The sequence below is a fragment of the Ochotona princeps genome, chromosome 1 (assembly GCF_030435755.1).
Source record: "Ochotona princeps isolate mOchPri1 chromosome 1, mOchPri1.hap1, whole genome shotgun sequence".
NCBI classification, from domain to species: domain Eukaryota; kingdom Metazoa; phylum Chordata; class Mammalia; order Lagomorpha; family Ochotonidae; genus Ochotona; species Ochotona princeps.
Window position 1 is genome coordinate 25,632,978 of NC_080832.1, and position 20,120 is coordinate 25,653,097.

Sequence of the window (20,120 nt, forward strand, 5' to 3'; positions counted from 1 at the left end):
CCACTGGTCCCTGCTTATTGTGGACCTATATCCACATAACACTGGGACCCCTGTACTGGCTCTGCTGTGGGAGTTTCTGGAGCTGGAAGTTTTTTCCCACTTCCTGGATACTCACCTCCACCAGGTGTGGAGCCACCAGACTCCAGCAGCGCATCACATGCAGCAGAGGCCGCGACTTGCTCCTCACAATCCTCAGCATGGCATCCCCCAGGCGGAACAGGTGGAGAGCACTTTTTCGGTCATGGGTGGATTTAACTTCTCCTATAAGAAGGCAAGACCATAAAAGCCAGAGAGCTGAAGCTCTCTTCAAGCCCAGAGATGGGCTGAAAATCTAGGTGCAGTGCTGGGACCAGTAGGATTATTTGGTGTGGGCCAACCAAGGCAGGAGAAAACTCTGTGGTTCACACTACAAAGCCAGGGCCTCTCTCCTTCACTCCCATGAATCCCTGAGACATGACAGATGTGAACACTACCTGATGATAAGTGGTTAAGCAGGAGAGTTTGGGAGCCAGACAGCCTGGCTCAAACCCTGCCTCCACCATTTAGTGAGGCTACAGTGGGTCAATGATTGCCCTTTGAATTAGCTCATCTATAAGATTGGGGATAATCATACCTACTTTCTAAAGTTGCTTTAAAAATTAAACATGCTAACTTGCAGTCAGTGTTCAGGGAGGGGCCTGGCACATGCTAACCGATGTGTGCTATTAGCTACCATTATTACTGCTATTTTGACATCCTTCACTGCTACCTTCTACATTTCTTATTTCTCATGGTGTTTCATAAGTCCTTGCTCAGTAGGCTAGGCCCTATGCTGGTGAATAATGTGCTCCTCAACCTTCTCCAGTACACCCCTTGTCTACTCTGATCTCTTCATTCTTCCTTGCCACTGCCTTCCGACTTGCCTACTCGCTTCTTGTTTGTGTCCCATTGCTTCCCACCCAATGTTGCTCTTTATCTAACTCTTTCAACCATATTGCTACCTCCTAGCGAGTCCTGCCATTTCAATGACACTTAAGAATAACAGCAATGAGGACAGACTGTCTGAATTTTTGCTTTAAAAAGCATTTTTAATTATTATTTTTAATTCATTAATTACATTGTATTATGTAACACAGTTTCATAGGTACTTGGATTCTCCCCACCCCTCCCCAAACCCTCCCACCATGGTGGATTCCTCCCAAGCCAAAAAACCAAAATTGCCACACTACAGAGTTGAACATGGAATGACTGGATTTGCTTTGGACAACAGCTGGTAAGAGTGGAAGAGAGTATTTACAGTCATATTTTGTTGACTCGAAAACTAGTTCTCTTTCTCCCAGGTTTGCTGTCCATTCCCGACTCTCTGTTCATTCTGTTTGAGTAAGCTCAGGGCCTGGCCCTATCTCCAGTGCAATTCTACAGATTAGCCCTGGGCTCCAAGATGCTCTGGAAATGTGATGACTCCTGAGAGGCTGGCTTTAGAGAGCTGAGGATTTCAGGTCTATTACAAACTGTGGGGAAAGCATCTCAAATCACAAGGTGCCATACAAAGCAAAAGACCAAATATAAGGGTGATGCATAAAGTTTATAGAAAACGAAACTGAAAGATGTTTTTGGCACAAAAAAATGTTTGAGGCCCCTGCATGGTTTTATCATAATATGCACCTTCCATACATTTTCTGAAGGCTTTCTAGATGCACAGATTTCAAGTCATTTTGCACCAAAATAAAATTATATTTAATTCCATTTGCCATGAACTCTGTGAAGCTCCCTCACCAATTGCCCTTGGCAGTTTCAGTTCGTAAGGTGGAAGGCACCTTATGGACTCTACAGTCCCCAGAACATGGTTCCCTGCCCCTACCAGAACCCACTCAGGATGAGGGGCTGTTTTTGTACACCTTGCATGCTGCTGATGGGCAAATCTGCTGTGAGCCACCTGCCACGCAGCTGAACCTCATGGGCAATGCAGGGCAGTCCTCACTCTTCCACAAGGCTGGCCCTATACAGAGCCTTTCTGTTTACTCGGTCTCACCCTTGGGAAGACAGTGATAACTGATCCACTAGGGTTAGGCTTCTGTTACTCTTTCCATTTTTTTCTCTCTTGCTGTCCCTTTTGGAATCAGTACCTACTTCTGCAAGTTGGCTTCACAGTGAGCAATACAATCTGTAAGACAGAGAAGGCATCCCACCCTTCATGGGAAGCTTACACATCCTACAAAGCAGCGATATAACTGCTCCATCAGTAGCATAAACCTCAGTGGAGCAAGTTAGCTCAACTCCATGGATAATAATGTGCAGCAGGGGGAGGGGCAGCAACATGTCTGCTTATGAAGAATTGTATCCTTCCCCTCTCAGGCCTCAGAACTACAGGTTGGTATGTACTTGAGCTCTGCCAGTGTGACCACATGCAGTGGGACTGTGGATGCAAATCTTCAGGCCTGACATTGGTATCTGGGACCTAGGCCATTTCTTCTCACCTCCCAGCACAGTTTCATTAGGGGAAGAATTACCTGGCATGGCCAGTGAGTAGTCAACTGTTTCTGTAACAGAATGGAAAAGCTGTGACTGGGAGGCCTTCTTGAGCTGGTAAAGAAACCCTCCGAGGGCCATTAGGTTGAGCTTATCTGTAGCATCTTCAAAGAGCCTGGGAACAAGCAGAAGGAGATGGGTTATCTGGAAGCAGTTCAGCAGGCTCCTTCTGTTGGAATGATTATGGTAATTTTGTTGATGTGATTAATGATCCTGCTGTGTAAACAGTGAAGGAAAATATATGGTATTATTATAGCTATTGTCACAGTGTATGAACCTGCCCCAACATGAGATTTCAATTTGGAAGCCCTGGGCTCACATGCTGGGAGCTCTAGATATTACAGGAGCTCAAACATCTACTGGGAGAATGTTCTACAGCCAAACATACCTTGCAGCTTCCTGCCATCATGGCATAGAAACCTCTGCCAGGAGGGTTGTTAGGAAGGAGCTGGTACAGTAGAGCAGGACTAGGAGAAGGACGCAGGGGAGCAGACTGAGCAGTGCCAAGATGAAACATCAGTTTTGGGTGGTCATAGTGAAGAAGGGGGCAAGGCGGTCTTGCACTACCCACTGCTCTCTGGGCATCTCGTGACCCACCCTCCAAGTCTATGCAGCACAGGAGGGCAGATAGCGCTGTGTGGTACTGCACGCTACTTATGAGCAGTTCCTACTAACAGCTGAATCATGAGTCCTTCTGCAGTAGTCAGATGTGACACCTCAGGTTTTAAGATGGGAATCAGCAAATTAAACATTCATCAATTAAGGAAATCCATTTTTGGGCCATTTTTATAATTCTAATTTTGATACCATTTGGCTTCAGAATTTCTTCTTTCCTCATTGGAAAATAGTGATGACTGTCATACCACCACCTGACAGCTGTCTAGCCCTTTCTTGACACCAAAACAGGAAAAAGTGATTATTGGAATTGGGTTAGTCTTTGGAGAAGTTGAGTCTCACTACAGCTGTTTCTACAGACTTGACCATGCTGCTGGCCCAGGACAGGATCTCAGAGCCCTCAGGGTCCTAAACCAGTGAATACTCTGCCCACTTCCCTGTCATCTTCCTCTTCTAAATGTCACTGTGCCCATGCTGGGTGGCCTGGGTCATAACAGCCAAACCTGAATTCGATAAAGCACTTCTAGGTGTTAACTAATGGTTGGAAACATTTTCTGCATCAAGAAGTCTCACCCAACAGCTGGGACAACTGCTTCCCTCTTTACCTACACATGGCTGCTGCGAAGCCATAAAGAACATCTCCTACTCTTGGTCCTGGAATCCTGGAAACAATAAGAATAGTAAAATAGCAGGGTTTTGTAAGCAATAGGAATAGTGAAGGTAGCAGGGTTTTGTTATTTACCAAGGTTTGTTGTACAGTTCTAGCTGTAATGGCAAATTTCATCTCATGAGTCTCCCATGGAACTACTTTCAGAAATGACCTAATTACCAATGAAGACATGATGGAGGCAAGGCTGCCCAGAATCCCAGGTTAAGGGCACAGTTTGATCCTACATCTTAGGAGAAACAGCATCATTCCAGAGATGGGGTGTGGTGGTGGAGAGATTCAAACGTGAAACAGAATAGTTTGAATGAGAGGTAACCCGTCAAGTTGTCCCTGGAATGATGCTGGCTGTGGTTTGGTCAGCGGCCATCCACGCACCTGTCGGCTTGGGTGGAGAGGTTGAGCACCACCTTGGCGGCGCTGTTCCCACTCATGAGGCTGCCGCCACGGAAGTCCGAGGCCCGGCCCCGGCTGCCTTCCCGAACCAGTTCTTGGATGGAGAGGGGCTGGATGACAGAGGCTGAGCTCAGGGAAGACCCCTGTTCCAGACTCTGCTCCTGAGGGGAGCCCTCACACTCTGGGTCCCCGAGGAGCCCAGGGCTGCTGGACACCTTCTGGGGCTGGCTGATGGTCACAGGGGCTTGCGAGGTGGCGTCACTGAAGTGGGTATGCTCCAACGTGCCCACGTATTCACACACCCTGGAAGAATCAGACAGGCAGCCAGTGAGTGCTGCTGCTCCGTCAACACGCATGAACGCACGAAGGAGATCCAGCCACCCTCCCCTCTGCCTCCTCCTTCCTCCTCTCATAGACAGCCCGCATCCATCCCTCCCTGTCTTGCTTGTTTCCTCACTGTACTTCTAATTTCTGTTTTGAGTTGAGCCAGGCAGCCTTGCACTGGGTATAGGCTTTCTCAGAATCTCTTACTCCCTGCAGGGGAAGGGCAAGCAGTCAGTTGAGTTTACCAGCTTAGCTGAGCTCTGGCTGTTGGAGATATTTTCCACAAGGTACCTTCCTTCTCTGTATGAGGTGCTCTGGTTTATAATTGGGATTGGGAAGTATTCTCTTGCTTTCAAATACCCACATGTTGGACAAATCCTTGGGCCTCCAAAGGGTTCTGCCCAGTCAAGTCATGCCTGTCTGATAAGAGCTTCAGGTAACTCACGTTGGGATGGGGCTGGGTGAAGGGGAGGGAGCGGTTCTCTAATCCCGACAAACACAGAGAAGTGTCACAACATGTGGTACAACTGCCAGCATTCACAGTGTGTATTTCCCATAGAATTTGGGATTAAGAAGCCCTGTAGTCCAGAACAGGCTTAGCTCCTGGTCAGCAGTACTTGACTCAAATGTGCTAACCTCAGGGCACAGCTGAGGCCTTCCTTGCCTAAGGAGCAGCAAACTCCATCTTTAACCCCAATGTGTTCCTGGCTGATCCAGTCCCCTCCTTTCACCGGTTCTCCTCAAGCCTGGCCTCCAATTCAAACATTTCTTCACACTCTCCTCTTTGAAATGAGACATTCCAGGCTGGGTTTGTTCTGCAAGGGGTCAGACTGAACTCAAATCTGGCTGTGCCCAGGGCTACCCCTCTGTTGCTCCTACCTAAACCATGCATGATATGAGGCCTGGGGCATGTACCAGGAGAGGATCAGGCACAGCCTGCCACCTGCCTCTAAGGGCAGGGCTCCTTCCCCTGTACCAGATCTGCCATAAAAGCCCTAAAGCTTTGGCGGCGTGGCCTAGCGGCTAAAGTCCTTGCCTTGAACGCACCGGGATCCCATATGGGCGCCGGTTCTAATCCCGGCAGCTCCACTTCCCATCCAGCTCCCTGCTTGTGGCCTGGGAAAGCAGTCGAGGACGGCCCAAAGCCTTGGGACCCTGCACCTGCGTGGGAGACCCGGAAGAGGTTCCTGGTTCCCGGCATCAGATCGGAGGGCACCGGCCCGTTGCGGCTCACTTGGGGAGTGAACCATCGGATGGAAGATCTTCCTCTCTGTCTGTCCTCCTCTCTGTATATCCAGCTTTCCAATAATAATAAATCTAAAAAAAAAAAAGCCCTAAAGCTTAAGATCTACTGCTTTGTTCGTAACTTACAAGAACTGTGAATGTGTTACTAACGGGGAATTTCTTTTCCGTTTGATGCCACCAGGCTTAGAGTGAGTATTTTTAGCCAGTCTTTGACACAGATGTATGATTCTGTTTATTTTGTTGCCTATCCGTATTAAAAATAACCATCGTGTGCTGTATATTTATATCCACATGGACCATCTACACTCCTTTAAATAAAAAAGGACAATGATCAACATGCAGTAATACTTATTGCTGATTTGTGGCTTTTAGATTCACACAGTAACATTTAACTTGCATGATCTACCAGCCACTGATTAAGAAATTGATTTTTCTGCCATGGTACAACACATCTGTCTCTCATGGACAATGCCAACAGATAAATAAGAAAATCTTCTAACCCAGTTCTGTACCTTTGTTCTCCAAATCACACATACTGCGGTATGCTCATTCTCTCTTCTCTCCCATTTGGGGTTTATTTAAATTCTCTGGATTATCGTCACTTATTTTAGCACTGGCAGACTCTTGAGCCTCCAGCCCCTTGCCATTCCCAGGCTTCCCAAGGCAGGGCTGATGACATCAACGGGGGGGGGGATCCCATCATGCACCTGAATACGTGTGGCCAGCAGTCCGGGTTGTGGCTTCCCATCTCCAGGCCTACGCTGAGGATGGCATCCATGCACAAGACGTGGGCTGTGTGTAGCCACACCCCCTGCACCTTCCCAATCTGCTCCAGTTTCTGCTCCACTTTTAGTTTCACTGTGCCAGAAAGATATGTATTAAAATAACAGTCTGAGTGAGGGAGACAGAAAGGGAGAGAGAAAGGATGAGAATGAAAGAATGTGTGGTCATGCAAGGGCAGAAGGCAGAAACACTTCACTGGTAGGAAGCTCTGTGCTGGCAGGTCCCTGCTGGTCCCCATGCAAACCACCCAGACAACAGGCTCCACGAACATGGGTGATGACATCTTTGTGAACTCAGATGTTGGACAGTCCCTGAGTTAATAAGTGCAGTACCTTTCAGGCCTGTGAGTGAGGCATGGCAGTGTGAATGGGCCTCAGATCCTAATTCCAACCAAAGCACTCTGACTATGCACTCACATTGGTCATACTGAAGAATTCCTTTCAGTGCTGAGATTATTTTAATGTTATGCTTTCCTTATGATAATCAGCCCTAAAATGATCGATGTGCATTCGTAGCCCCAAGATGATTTTTATAACCAAAAATATTACTATATCATCACTCCCTATATTTACATTTGTATTTGTGAGCTACAAGTAATACTTTATTTAAAAAAAAAAAAGAAACCCCAGACTACTACTAAAAGACTGCAGAAATTAGTTAGTGTTTCAATTATGCGCTGCCAAGTCATGGCCAGACAGCACAATGTTAAATAAGTTTCAAGAGTCTGAATCTGGGGGATTGCTGAGTGGTGGTCCAGAACTCAGAAATCTTTCCTCAGCTAATGTGATAGCAATCTCAACACATTTCTGTTGCATGGGGAAAAGTGATTTGCAGAAAAATATCATTTGTCTCATAAATGTAATATTGAGTTCATTTAGTAAATTTGTATAATTTGAGCATTTTTGATTATGTAGTTTTTAAAGGAATTACAAATGTAAAAGAGTTTTGACATAGTTCACAGCTTTACATTATTTAAGTGAAATTGTGCCACCTGTTTTTTAGTCAGTACTGGGGATCTGTGAGAATGACTTTGCTTTTAAATGGATGTAAAAATATAAAAGTTGGAAAAACATTGGTCCAAACTGTGTTTCACAGCTAAAAATAGTCAACCGGGGGAAGGAAGAAGGGAAATCCTGGAGCTTATAGAACTGTATAATAAAATACGTTAAATAAAAATAAAAATAAAAATGGACAAGTGTTTTGGAATCAGTTTTACAGATCTGATGATATTTAGCATAATTTGATCCAAGCTTGTATTTTTCCTTCTGTTTGTAGACTGCCTTTCAACATCTATAGTTGCTGTTTAGGTCAATTCTCTTTCCATCTGTCAATCCACTCATCAGTTTCACTGATTGTTTTTAATGGATGGAACACCAACCCTTCCCTGAGTCCCAAAGACAAGAGCAAAGATTCCCTGATTCTCCTTTCATGGATTTCCTCCATGTGATTTTTCTTCCTCAGAAAACTGGCCCTCTTGCCTTCACCCAGGATAACCTGAATGGTCCTCAACTGTGCACTACCTTGAGGCTTGAAAGTCAGTGGCCAGATGATGAGACAGGTGTCACAGCTTAGCCACTTGGGCCTAGAACACTTCAGTTCGCAGGCAACTGCTTTTCCCTCTTCACCAGGGGCCAGGATGTTTCTCATCTCCAAAGGGACTTTCGTGCAATCAACCTGTAGGCCATCCAAGCCAAATAGACCCAACACCTGTGGCTCCATGGGATCTCAGGACCAGTGCTATCCACAGACTACTGTACATCAGACATGGAATAGGAATGAATGTCAACACACACGTGTGGGTGCGGGCAAGGGTGTGTGCACCTCACCCAAGGCGCCATTTTTTTTTCTCTTGTTACCTTGTGCGATAGCATCATTGGGTTCTTGGACTTCTCTTTCCTCTTTCTCTTCTTGAACACAGGAGGCAGCTGCCATCTGGGCAAGGGCTGAGGCACAGTTAGCAGCAACCCCTTTACAGGAGATAAACAGGTTCTCCTTAACGGGGGATAATCTCTGACCATTTGCCTGGCAGAACCCCTTCAAAGCCAGCCCCAGGGACCCCTTAAGATAGCAGGTTGAGGTACATGACTAGACTGATACCTAGAGCACAGCTCAGCCGTGCTGCTTTCCGCAGCCCATCGAGGCTCAGGCAGATGGCATCACGTTCTTTCTGAGTTTGCTCTTTGATGCCCTCGGCTCCCAGAATGAAGGCCAGCCCTTTGGAGCTCCCTGCCATCCTGCCAGTCAGTGGGGTGGATAGAGTATCGATCAAGTTCTTCCAGCAGCCAACAAGAATATAGCGAGCAAACGCCACACCTAGGACATGAAGAAGGGGTGTGGGTTACTTTGTAGAGACACATACAGCCTGGCAATGAAGGGCATGGAGTTCTCTGGCCACCAGGCTACCAATAACGCATTGTGTGCAAGTCTAGGATGGAAAGTTCATCTAGTGTTTACACTGGGTTATGTTTCACTTTGTGCTGATAGATGATGCCAAGCAACTTGCACCTGATGTTCCTTCCTATAAGACAAAATCTTCACTCATTTATGGCAATACATAGTAATTTCACTGCTGGTAACACATGCAATTTACATTCACAAACTACAGATCCAAGGCATTACCTGCCACCATGGAGTCATCAATTCTGCCCTGGGTGAAGGGAGACTCTGTGGAAGCTGAGGCCATCAACTGGCCACCAATGGCACTGCTTTCTAAGCCATCAATATCTGTTAAGGAAAAAGGATCAGGTTTCCCTTAAAGAAACACTATAGTCAAAAACAAATATGATCACAATATTCATATTTTACCCCAACAAATGTCCAGTTATCTCTTACACAGCAAGTGTCTTTTTTTGTCAAAGAATTCTTTTGTTTATGATGTATGTGTTTTAATTTGAAAAAGTGAAGATAAACTGCCAGCACTGTTGTTAGAAAATCTCCTCGCTTAGAATATTGGGATCACTGAATTTTTTTTTTTTTTTTTACTTCAAAGCCATGGTATCATTCCCAGGTTTTATATGAAGGGGTTATCCTAACATGAACTGTGTTTTTCAATGCTTCCTTTTAAGAATTAAGAAAACAGTAAGCTTTTTTAGTCAAATAACAAGATATTCTGACTGGAAAGTGAAACACAAAATTTATTGACACAATACCTTGCAAGTTCCAACCTGTTTTATCTTTTTATTTGATTATCCCTGATCTCGAAGTAGTTGGTCAGGATTGGGGGAGATATATATATATGTGTGTGTGTGTGTGTGTGTGTGTGTGTGTGTGTGTGTGTGTGTGTGTGTTTTAATACTCATTTATCTGAGGATTAGGGAGATACAGAAGAGCACTCCCAACCTGCTGGTTTAATTCCTACATGCCTACAAAAGTTGAGGTGGACTTAGGAAGAAACTGGTAGCTAGCAAACAAATCCAGTCCCCCCACATGGGGGGATGGGAGGATTCACTGATTCAACCATCAGCTGCTGCTTCCCAGCATTAGCATGCAGTTAGAAACAACAGTAGGACTGGGATTTGAACCCAGGTAGTCTGAATGGGATGTGTCACTAAAATTCCTGAGTGACAAATCATAATATAGCTACTGTGAATAGTTTCTTGCTTATTCAATTTACATCTACTGAATGGCTCCTTTTATTAAAGTCTGGGCAAAAGACTCAGATTATTTTTGGAGCAAACTATGGTATTTGAATATCAAAAGCTGATAAGTTTATATCCCCACCCAAATTCTAAGGAGTCATAAGCTCTGGGCCTGGCACCACAGCCTAGTGGCTAAATCCTTGTCTTGCACCAACTGAGATCCCATATGAGTGCCGGTTTGTATCATGGCTGCTCCACTTCCCATCCAGCTGTCTGTCCGTGGCCTGGGAAAGTAGTGGAGGATGGCCCATAGCCTTGAGACCCTGCACCCATGCAGGAGACCCAGAAGAATCTCCTGGCTCCAGGCTTCTGGCTTTGGATAGGCCCAGCTCCTGCCATTGCAGCCACTTGTGGAGTCAACCAGCAAATGGAAGATCTTCCTCTCTGTATCTTCTTCTCTCTGTGTATCTGCCTTTCCAATTAATAATAATAAGAAGAATTTAAAGGTTCTGGTCAATGCCTTCCATCTCTATTGAAGGGAGTTGGTGAAAATGAAACCAGTCATTGTTCAAAATTCAAAGATGTAAACATACGAGCCATCACAACTGACAAAATACAAGTTGGTCAGCTGTCCAGTGCCCCTGCCTGATGCCTGGCCTTCCCCATTTCCAGCTTCCTTTTAGAATCAAGTTGCCAAATGCCAGACAATGACCAGGACTTGGCTGCCCATGGGCATATAACTTAGTTGCCTGAGTCTTAAGTGGTGTCTCAATTCATTTCTCATTGTTAGGCCCCACCTGCCAGTGTGTTCCACCATTGCTGGAGCCTTCAGGACCAATCACAGATGGAATAGCCAAAGGTTTTTTTTTTAAATTTATATGTTTAAAAGCCAGAGTACCTGTGTGTGTGTTTGTGAGAGAGAGAGAGAGCGCGAGCGAGCAAGTGTGAGTGCTTCCATCTACTATTTCATCTACTATTTCATACCTCTAATGTCATCTACTAATGTCATCTACTATTTCATACCTCTAATGTTCAGAAGAGTTGTGGCTGGGCCTAGCTGAAACAAGGAATCAGAACTCCATCCTGGTCCCCCATGTGAGTGACAAGGGCCAAAGTACCCAGGCCATCTTCTGTTCCCTTTCCAGATGCATTAGCAGAGAGCTAGATCATGGAGCATCTGAGACTCAAACTGGTTGCTCCAATATGGTATGCAGGCATTAGGAGTGCTGGTTTCACTTGCTGTGCCACAATGCCTGCCTCTAGTCCATCTTTTGAGCCATAGACTACACCTCTCAGCTGAACTCTCCTGCCTGGTGCACAGCCCTACTACATGCAGGGCATGGAACACTAAATAGAGGACATTTGTGCAGAACCATGCCCTATCTAGCCTGTAAGTTGGAGCCAAGAAGGGAATCACTCCAATCAGAATTCAGCCCAGCAAGTCAGAGCAAAGCCAGGACAGGTCTGCAGATTTGCCTTAGGAAAGTGATCAATGACCAAACTTTTGAGCACTTATTGCTCTTTAACTGACACTGTGGCTGAACCATAAAAAGCTATTTCTATTGAAAACAAAGTAACTTCAAAATAATACCACTCCATATGTTTGCCTATAGCATTTCTAATAGATAGCACATGGAAACCTGGGACATCTAAACACAAAGAAGCTGGGCAGGGGTATAATTGGCATTGTTTTTCATTCTGGTACAACTAGGAAGAGAACGGAAAACCTCTGACACCAACAGAAAACGGGAATGTGGCCAAGCTCAAACTCAATCATTTCACATTACTGGCAAAGTCCCCAGGGCGGGGCATGATGGAGGGTGTCTGTCAGCACGTGAGAGCTTCTAGGAAGAACTCTCGGCACTGTGCCCAGAAAGTACTACATCTCCACAGCAGAGAACTATAGCTTTACACCAACAGACAGAGATGGACATCTGTCCTCGTCTGATGGGGCACAGGGAGCCCAACAAATTCCCACGTGGACAAAAGAAAACCCGTGTGAGGTGCATTTACGTGACTTGCCTAGATCTGTCTTGCACTGCCTGGGAAGCCCTATGGGGGCTCCTTCCAAGTCTACTTAGAACACGTGTACTTCAGGGGAAGGGGTTTTGAAGGGTGGCCCTTCCCCCCAACCAAGTGCCACAGATCCTGGCAGGGCCCACTGACCTGTCAGCATGGTGATGAGGGGGAGGCTGTTGTCTTCAGGACTGCCCCAGTAGCCGGCTTCTCCCAGCATGTTTCTCTCAAGCACCTGATGGTACAGTTCCTCGATCCAGGCCTGCGAGAAAACCATCAGCACCCCGCTGGTCTGCACCTGCTTCAGGAAGTCTTTCTACGGAGACAGAGCAAGTGAATTAAGTGACCAAGGGTGAACCCTGCAAATCACATAGACCTGAAGCCCACATCAGACCTCATTCCCCATCCTGGCCACATGGATTTGTTCTCTGGGGTGAGAAGGGACAAGGGGAAAGTTGGAATAGAACAGGCCCACATTTCCTGGAGCTCCGTTTGTTTATGACATCCTTTGATGGACCCTACGGAAAGATTAGGGATCCTGCCATGTCTGTATTCACTTCTCAGGGAAGATCAGAGACCCTGTGGCTATTTCCAGCACAGCTTTCTGCTCTCACCATCTCAGTAGCAGCAGACACGAAAATCACTCCCCAAAGAAGCCTTTTCCAGTATAAGATGTGTGACTCACTGTCAGGAGGTTATTGCTTGCCCTTAGGAAAGTACCATTTATTAAGCAAATAAGAGAATTCTGCCTCCCATTCCGCAGACCCCTCTATTTAGTCTCTGGAGTTGAGACCCAGGGTGCAACATGGAGTCAAGGGAACTGGCCACAGTTTAAGCAGCATTATACTCGATGCCACATCTTAGGGGAGGCAGGTATGCACGTGTTGTGGCATCCAGTGTCATAGCGCATGCTGATGACACATTTGAATATATTTTTTACACATGTGTGCTTAATCATGCCACTAAATGAACCTCTGGGACCATCAGCAGGCAGTGGTTTGCAAGCTCTGAGGGATCACTCCCAGTTTGCCAGGCTGTATAAGTCACACAGAACACGGTCCTGAGATGGCCATCTTCTCCCACCTGCCACAGACCCCCCAGAAACAAGCATCCCAGAGCCGTGCGGAACAGGACACTCCACCATTCAGCTGCCCAGCTAGTACCAGGCCACCTCTTAGCCTGGGAGTGCTCAGCGCCACACACACTGACCATCATGCCTGGAGCCAGGGCTGGCCGCTTCCTGTAGTAGTCTCCATGGGAGAGCTTGAGGTTGAGCAGCAAGGCGCAGTGGGCAGCGGTATACAGGCTATCCGCATTCATCAGCATCTGGAAGCTGAGGCTGCTACTGCTGTCAAAGCCGGGGGAATGCATCATGCCTAAGGGGGGGATGAAGACACTTTTAATGCTGCACCTGCTGAGCTTGACCAGGCAGGTGTGTGGATGGCCCAAGAGGTGAGGCGTTGCCTCCCAGAGCTGTCCCAGGCCAAAGCCAGGAGCCAGGAACAGGGGTCCACGTACTTAGGCCATCTTTTACTGCTTTCCCAGACCATTATCAAGTAGATCTGTTGGAAACTAGAACAGTCAGAATTTGATTCAATGCCAGCATTTGCAGGTGGCAGCTTTACCTGCTACTCCATAACACTGGCCCCTGAACTGAGTATTTTTTTTTAAGTTTGTGGAAAGTAAGATTAAAAGGTAAATTTATCTTTGGTATAAAAATTTGAAACACATGGATATGAGAGATCTTCAAAAAGTTCGGGGAAAATCTGTATCCCATACCTACGCATGGATCTTAAATTTTTTTCAACAAAATAAACTGATTTTCTAATTTCAGTTTCCATGAAATTTTTTTTTATAATTTATTCATTAATTACATTGTATTATGTGACACAGTTTCATAGGTACTTGGGTTCTCCCCACCCCTCCCCAAACCCTCCCCCCATGGTGGATTCCTCCACCTTGTTGCATAATCACAGTTCAAATTCAGTTGAGATTCCCTCATTGCAAGCATATACCAAACAGAGTATTTTAAATGAGAACACTGAGTATTTTAAATGAGAAAATCATAGTTATGTGAGTTACATCTCAAGGAAACAATTTTTTAAAAAGTTAAAATATAGTAACTAGTAGCTATTGCTTTTTTCCATTTAATGGAACTCTATTTTGAAGGACCTCTTGAACTCTATGCACATTCACTGGGAAAACAGAAACCAAGCACACAATTGTATCTGATGCTGCTATGACCCGGTGTGTTCAGCTGAGCAGTAACTCGCACCCCCTGCTGGAGGGCCTGGGTTCCATCCCCAGCTCAGCTCCCAGCTCCTGTTTCTTGGGAATGCAGCAGACATTGTTACTGTCTTTCTCCGGGACTTCTGGCATTCTTAAGGCACCAGTGGGCTTTGTTCCAGTTTCCTAAAGGACATGGTGCAGAGGGGGAGTGGAGTGGGGAGAAGAGATCAGTGTTTTTGCATGGTAAAGTAGAAAGCAAAGTTGGGTTAAATCTTGTTGGATCACAGATACAAGATAAACCGGAGTCTACAAATGAAGGGGGAAAAAATCTGTGAGTGGCTAGGACCTTAGACGTAGGTAATGACTATTTACTCTGGAATACATTCGGGAAATGTAGCACATGGTCAGATTCTGTAAGTAAAAAGGCAGCTAGTGTGTGTGCTGACACGGAGACCCATTAGCAGAACAGCAGCACAGCCCCCAAAGGCACTGCCAACGGATGTGCTTCATTCTGAAATAATTGGCCAGACTTGTTAAGAACAATCTGTCGACCCTGCTTTAACTCTGTATGCAGATTCATTTCTTAAATCACAGAGAGCTGGCAAATTTCAGAATAAAATAAAATGAAGCATAGTCTATCAATTTAAATGAAACAAATATTTTCTTAATACCAGATATTCATATAGTTCATTGTAATAATGGATACAACGTGCTTTCTACTACAAATCTCACATATGATTTCTTTGGATCCTGTCCCAACTTTGTTTACCAGTAAGGAAGGCACCTCTAAGATCTTTTTGGGACAGTACAAGACTAGCAGTCACAGCCAATGATAAAGCAGAGCAATTATAATGCCATACCATAATAAAAGCTTGCCTTCTGGGTCACTATTATATAAAACAAGAATGCCTTGAACACTAGCACCATGACACACAGTTACCCTGCTAAGTGAGATGGCTACTAAGGGACTAGCATGAACAGAGGTTGGCTCACATCCCAGGGAGGATGTAGTAGCATGGTTTGAGATTTCATTGCCAGTCTCAGAACGGTGCATGATTTAAAAGCAAGAAGTTATTTTTCGAGTTCTCCATTTAATATTTTCTGTACACAGCTGACTGTGGGTAAATGAAATTGTGGATAACAGAACCATGCTAAAGGGGAAAACACACATTTGTCTCAAGGAAGCATTAATTTGGAATGACCCACCACAGGAATTATAACCTTTAACATATTCTAGGGTTTTTTTTTTTTTAAGATTTGTTTATCTGAAAGAGGGAAGAGAGAAAAGGGAAGGGGAAAAGGGAGAAAGAGGGAAAAGAAGAAAAGAGGGGGAGGGGGAGGAGGGGAAGAGGATGGGGTGTCTGCAATTCCTGAGGCTGGGCTAGGCTCAATCGAAAAGCCTGGAGTGTCTTCTGGGTCCCACGTGGAGGGTGAGGTCCCAAGTACTGGGCATCCTCTGCTGCCTTCTGAGAAACAGTAGCAGGGAGCTGGATGCGAAGAAGTGCAACTGGGAATTGAACCAGTGCTCTGATAAGAGATGTTGGTGTTGGCAGGTAGCAGTTCAGTGTGCCACAACACTGGTTCCATATTTCAGTTATTTATGTTTCCCAGTTTACAGGGAATAAAGTAGTGGCCAAAGTCCTTGCCTTGCACACACCAGGATCACATATGGGTGCCAGATCATGCCCTAGCAAACCCGCTTCCCATCCAGCTCCCTTTTTGTGGCCTGGAAAGGCAGTCAAGAATGGCCCAAAGCCTTGGGACCCTGCACCCATGTGGGAGACCTGGAAGAAACTCCTGGGTTCAGATCACCTCCAGCTCCAGGTGTTGAAGCTACTTGGAAAGTGAATCAGCGGATGGAAGATCTTTCTCTCTCTCTCTCTCTCTCTATATATATATATATATATATCAGATGTTCCAATTAAAAAGAAATCTTTAAAAAAGTGCAAAAGTAATCTTAGATATTAGATCTTTCTGATCTAAGATATCTTTTCTTTAAACACACAGCTTACTTAAAACTTTTAACATAACTGGAAAACACAAGCAAACAAGGCAGACATTTCTTTTTCCTCCCAAACCACAATGCTATCCCTCTAACAAGAGTCACTTTCTTATATGTATAAGAATACAACCACACATGAGAACACACTAAAAACATTACATGGTGACCTCATGAGGTTCAACAACCTGCTTGTAGACATGGAGTTCTGATTTTTAACATCAAAATATATTCATCTTTTAGTTCTGTTTTCCCACAAAGATTTTGAAGCACCTTCGTATCTTACACATTTTGAGGCTAGCATCTATAGTCCTGCCTCTTTTTTTTCTTAATGAACAGGACTGCACCAAATGGGTGTAAGGTGCTTTATTTCATTAATACTCTCTTGGTGAACAATAGAAAGGAAAGAAGGCTGGAAAAATGTAACAACCTTTTAGCACTTCTGCACCTGTGTTTGTGGGATACGATTCTAAAAGCAGAACAAAAGCTTTACATGAAGTTTGTTGGGATGGCAGAAATAATGCTTGTAGTCTTTAGACATATTTTTATTAGTAATAACCACACATTTATTTGCTGAAGTGTGACGTTTAAGCACATGTTTACAATGTACTGAGCAAAACAGGGTAATGAACATTTCCTCTTGTATAACTTTATGGGGCCTCCATTCTTCTGTTTGTTCACTTACTAGGTCATTCTGAGTTACAGTGGCTCTTCTATGCTCTCTACCATTCTGCAGCCACTTTGAATGTTTTTAAGCTCCTACACATACAGAGATCGTGTAATGTCTTTCTGAACCTATGATATCACTTAATGTCTTTTGTTTTCATCCATGCTGCTGCAAATGATAGGATTTCCCTCTTTTGTGGCTGAATAATCCACTGTATATTTATATCACATGTATAAATTTATATCTCACGTGTGTGTATATACACTAAATTTTTTATTCATTCATTGATGCTGGACACCTCGGTTGATTCTATATCTTGACCCCTGGGAACAGGTATCTTAGAAAAAAATCATTTCACGTTTCTTTGATATATTTATCTAATCAGGAGATTTCTGAGTCATATGGTGATTTTATTTCTAGTTTTAAAAGAAATCCCTTTACTGTTTTCCATAGTGGCTATACTGATTTACATGCCTTCCAATGATGGAGAAGAGTTCCCTTCTATTTACAGCCTTCCTAACATGTGTTACTTTTCGTCTTTCTGCTAATAGTCATTCAAAGGGGTAGGAAGCTATATTTAGTTGTGGTTTTGATTAGTATTTTCCTGAGGGCTTATGATATTACATAGTTTTTCAAATATCAGTTGGCCACTTGATTTTTTTCTTCTGAGAATGGTCCAGGTTCTTTGCACCAATTTTTAAACTGGATTGGTTGTTTTGTTGGAGACTCTCAAGCTCCTGATCTATAGTGGATATTAATTCTGTGTCATGTAGTTTGTAAGTCTTTTCTCCTGTCCTATTGTATGTATCTCCTCTCACTGTTTCCTTTGCTATACAGAACTGCCTGCATCTGATACAATTCCATTTGTCTGCTTTTGCTTTTGTTGCCTGTATATTGGGGTTCTTATCCAAAAATCACCACCTGCTTCAGCATCTTCAGCAGTTTACATTCTTTTTCTAGAAATTTAGTTGTTTCAGGTCTTACATTTGGGTCATTAATGCATTGAGTTGACTTTGGTATATGGTTAAGAGGTAGGGCTCTAATTTCATTCTTTTACATTTATGTAATCAGTTTTGTCAGAATCATTTATTTACTGAAAAGACAATATTTTACACAATGTATGTTCTTAGCATCTTTGTAAAAATTAGCTACCCGTAGGTAAGTAGAATAATTCTTCTAATCACAAAGAATAACTGTATTTTTTGTGACCTTGATTATTTCTTTAATTTGTTGTTTGTAACTTTCATTATAGAGCTGTTCTGCTTCTTTGGTTAAATTTGTTCCCAAATATTTATAATTGTGTTGCAACAGTGAAGGAAATTTTTCATTGGTTTTCCTTCATCAGGAACATTACTGGTGTATTAAAGAACTACTGTTTTCTGTTTGTTGATTCTGTACTTTGTAGCTTTGCTGAATAGCTTTGTCAGTTCTGACAGGTTTTTTTTTTTTTGGTGGAGTGTTTTGATTTTTTCCATGTACAAAATCATGTCATCCGCATGCATGGATATTTTGACTTTCTCCTAATTCTGAGACTTGGTATCTCATTCTCTTCCCTACTTGCTCTTAGTAGTATTTCCAACATCATATTGAGTAAGAGGGAGTAAAAGTGAATTTATCTTTGTCTTGTTCCCATGGCTGAAGGGAAATGCTTTCAGCTTTTCCTTATTCAGTAAGATACTGGCTGCGGGCATATCATAGATAGCATTTATAATTTTGTGGTATGTTCCTGCTATACCTAACTCACCAAACTTTTATCGTCAAAGATTGGTGAATCTTACCAAGTGCTTTTAATGTATCTATTGATAGATAAAACACACTCCGGACACTGTGGACTACGCAGCAACAACTACAAAGCAGTTTACAAACCTGAGCAGAAGGTAGAAGCGAAGTTCTGCAGGGCGGAGTCCACCTCTTCCACGCTTGCCAGGGCCAGCAGGCGCGGCAGGATGCCCTCCAGGGACTGCACAAAGAGCCGGGCGCTGTGCTGGTCCGCCTCCTGGTTCTTGAGCAGTTTCAGAGACAGCGCAGCGGTGCGCAGCGAGCGGGGGCCCAGGCAGTCCCGCGGGGTCTGCTCCTCGTCCGCCAGCGAACAGTTGTCGGAGCCAATGTCGGACACATCGGACCTGCCCGAGTCCTTTTCGGCTGCCATGGAGTACTGATCGCAGGAGTCAAACTCTGTCCTGGAGAGGTCCTGGTCGTCCACGCTGAAGTTGCTCTCACTGTACCTGGATCCGTAGGACCTGGTCCTCGAATCCACAGACAAGAAGTTGGTGATGTCAGGGTAGGCCACCGTGTGGCTCCTTTGAACCACATCAGGCTGGTCCCCCGCCTCCAGCTCCGATCCTTTGCTCAATATTTCCTTGCCCTCCTGCATGGCTGGTGACTTGAGGATATTTTTTTGGTGCTCCAGGTGGTCCTCGGGCGTGGTCTGACCCAGTTCCCCCTCCAACGTTGTCTGGCCCGTGTCTGTGGTGACGCTAATGCTGATGTCAGGGCTTCTCTCATTCCCAGTCTCCCAGGGTGTGTGTTCCGAGGACAACACCTTCCGCTGCCAGCGGAAGTCGGCCTCGTTGATCTCCATGGAGTCTCGACTGGACTCGCCTCCATCCTTCAGCTCCTCCAGACGCAGCAGCAGCAGCTGCACCTGCGCGTCGCTCAAACCCTTGCCCTGGCTGAGCTCGTCCAGGGCGCCCAGCAAGGTGCAGACGCAGGACACCGCGGCGTAGCAAGCTTCAATGCCACCCTTGATGCACGCTTCGGTCATGCCATCCATGATGCTAAACAGCGTTTGAAACAGAAAAGTGGCATCCATGCATAAGACAGAAAAAAACACTGTGAAACGATGAAGAATGATTAGCCTAGGAGAATTGAATGGTGTTCAAGAGAGAGAATCTAATTTGCGTAAAATTGAATAATCAAAGCAGTGAATAACCAAACAGCATGCTAGAGCTGGCACAGGAAAACCTGCATAAGATGGACGGCCCTGAACCACACTCCATCTTGGCTAAGCTAGTTTATCCATGGGCAAACAAAAACTTCTAATGGGAACGTATGATATTCCTATGGACAGGCACTGAACAAAATCACTTGTATCAT

At 44.8% G+C, this 20,120-nt stretch overlaps 1 protein-coding gene across 1 annotated transcript in view; it reads right to left on the reverse strand.

The window, feature by feature from the left end:
* The window catches only part of ARFGEF3 (ARFGEF family member 3), a 172,907-nt gene that overhangs the window by 31,790 nt on the left and 120,997 nt on the right, over positions 1-20,120 (reverse strand). The window contains exons 12-21 of the mRNA XM_004587269.3: positions 18,891-19,801; positions 13,339-13,505; positions 12,280-12,445; positions 9,155-9,259; positions 8,633-8,848; positions 8,392-8,502; positions 6,460-6,610; positions 4,166-4,486; positions 2,490-2,623; positions 116-261 (exon numbers count right to left, since the gene is read on the reverse strand). Of these exons, the coding sequence (XP_004587326.2) occupies positions 116-261; positions 2,490-2,623; positions 4,166-4,486; positions 6,460-6,610; positions 8,392-8,502; positions 8,633-8,848; positions 9,155-9,259; positions 12,280-12,445; positions 13,339-13,505; positions 18,891-19,801 (2,428 nt within the window). The remainder of the gene's footprint in view (positions 1-115; positions 262-2,489; positions 2,624-4,165; positions 4,487-6,459; positions 6,611-8,391; positions 8,503-8,632; positions 8,849-9,154; positions 9,260-12,279; positions 12,446-13,338; positions 13,506-18,890; positions 19,802-20,120) is intronic.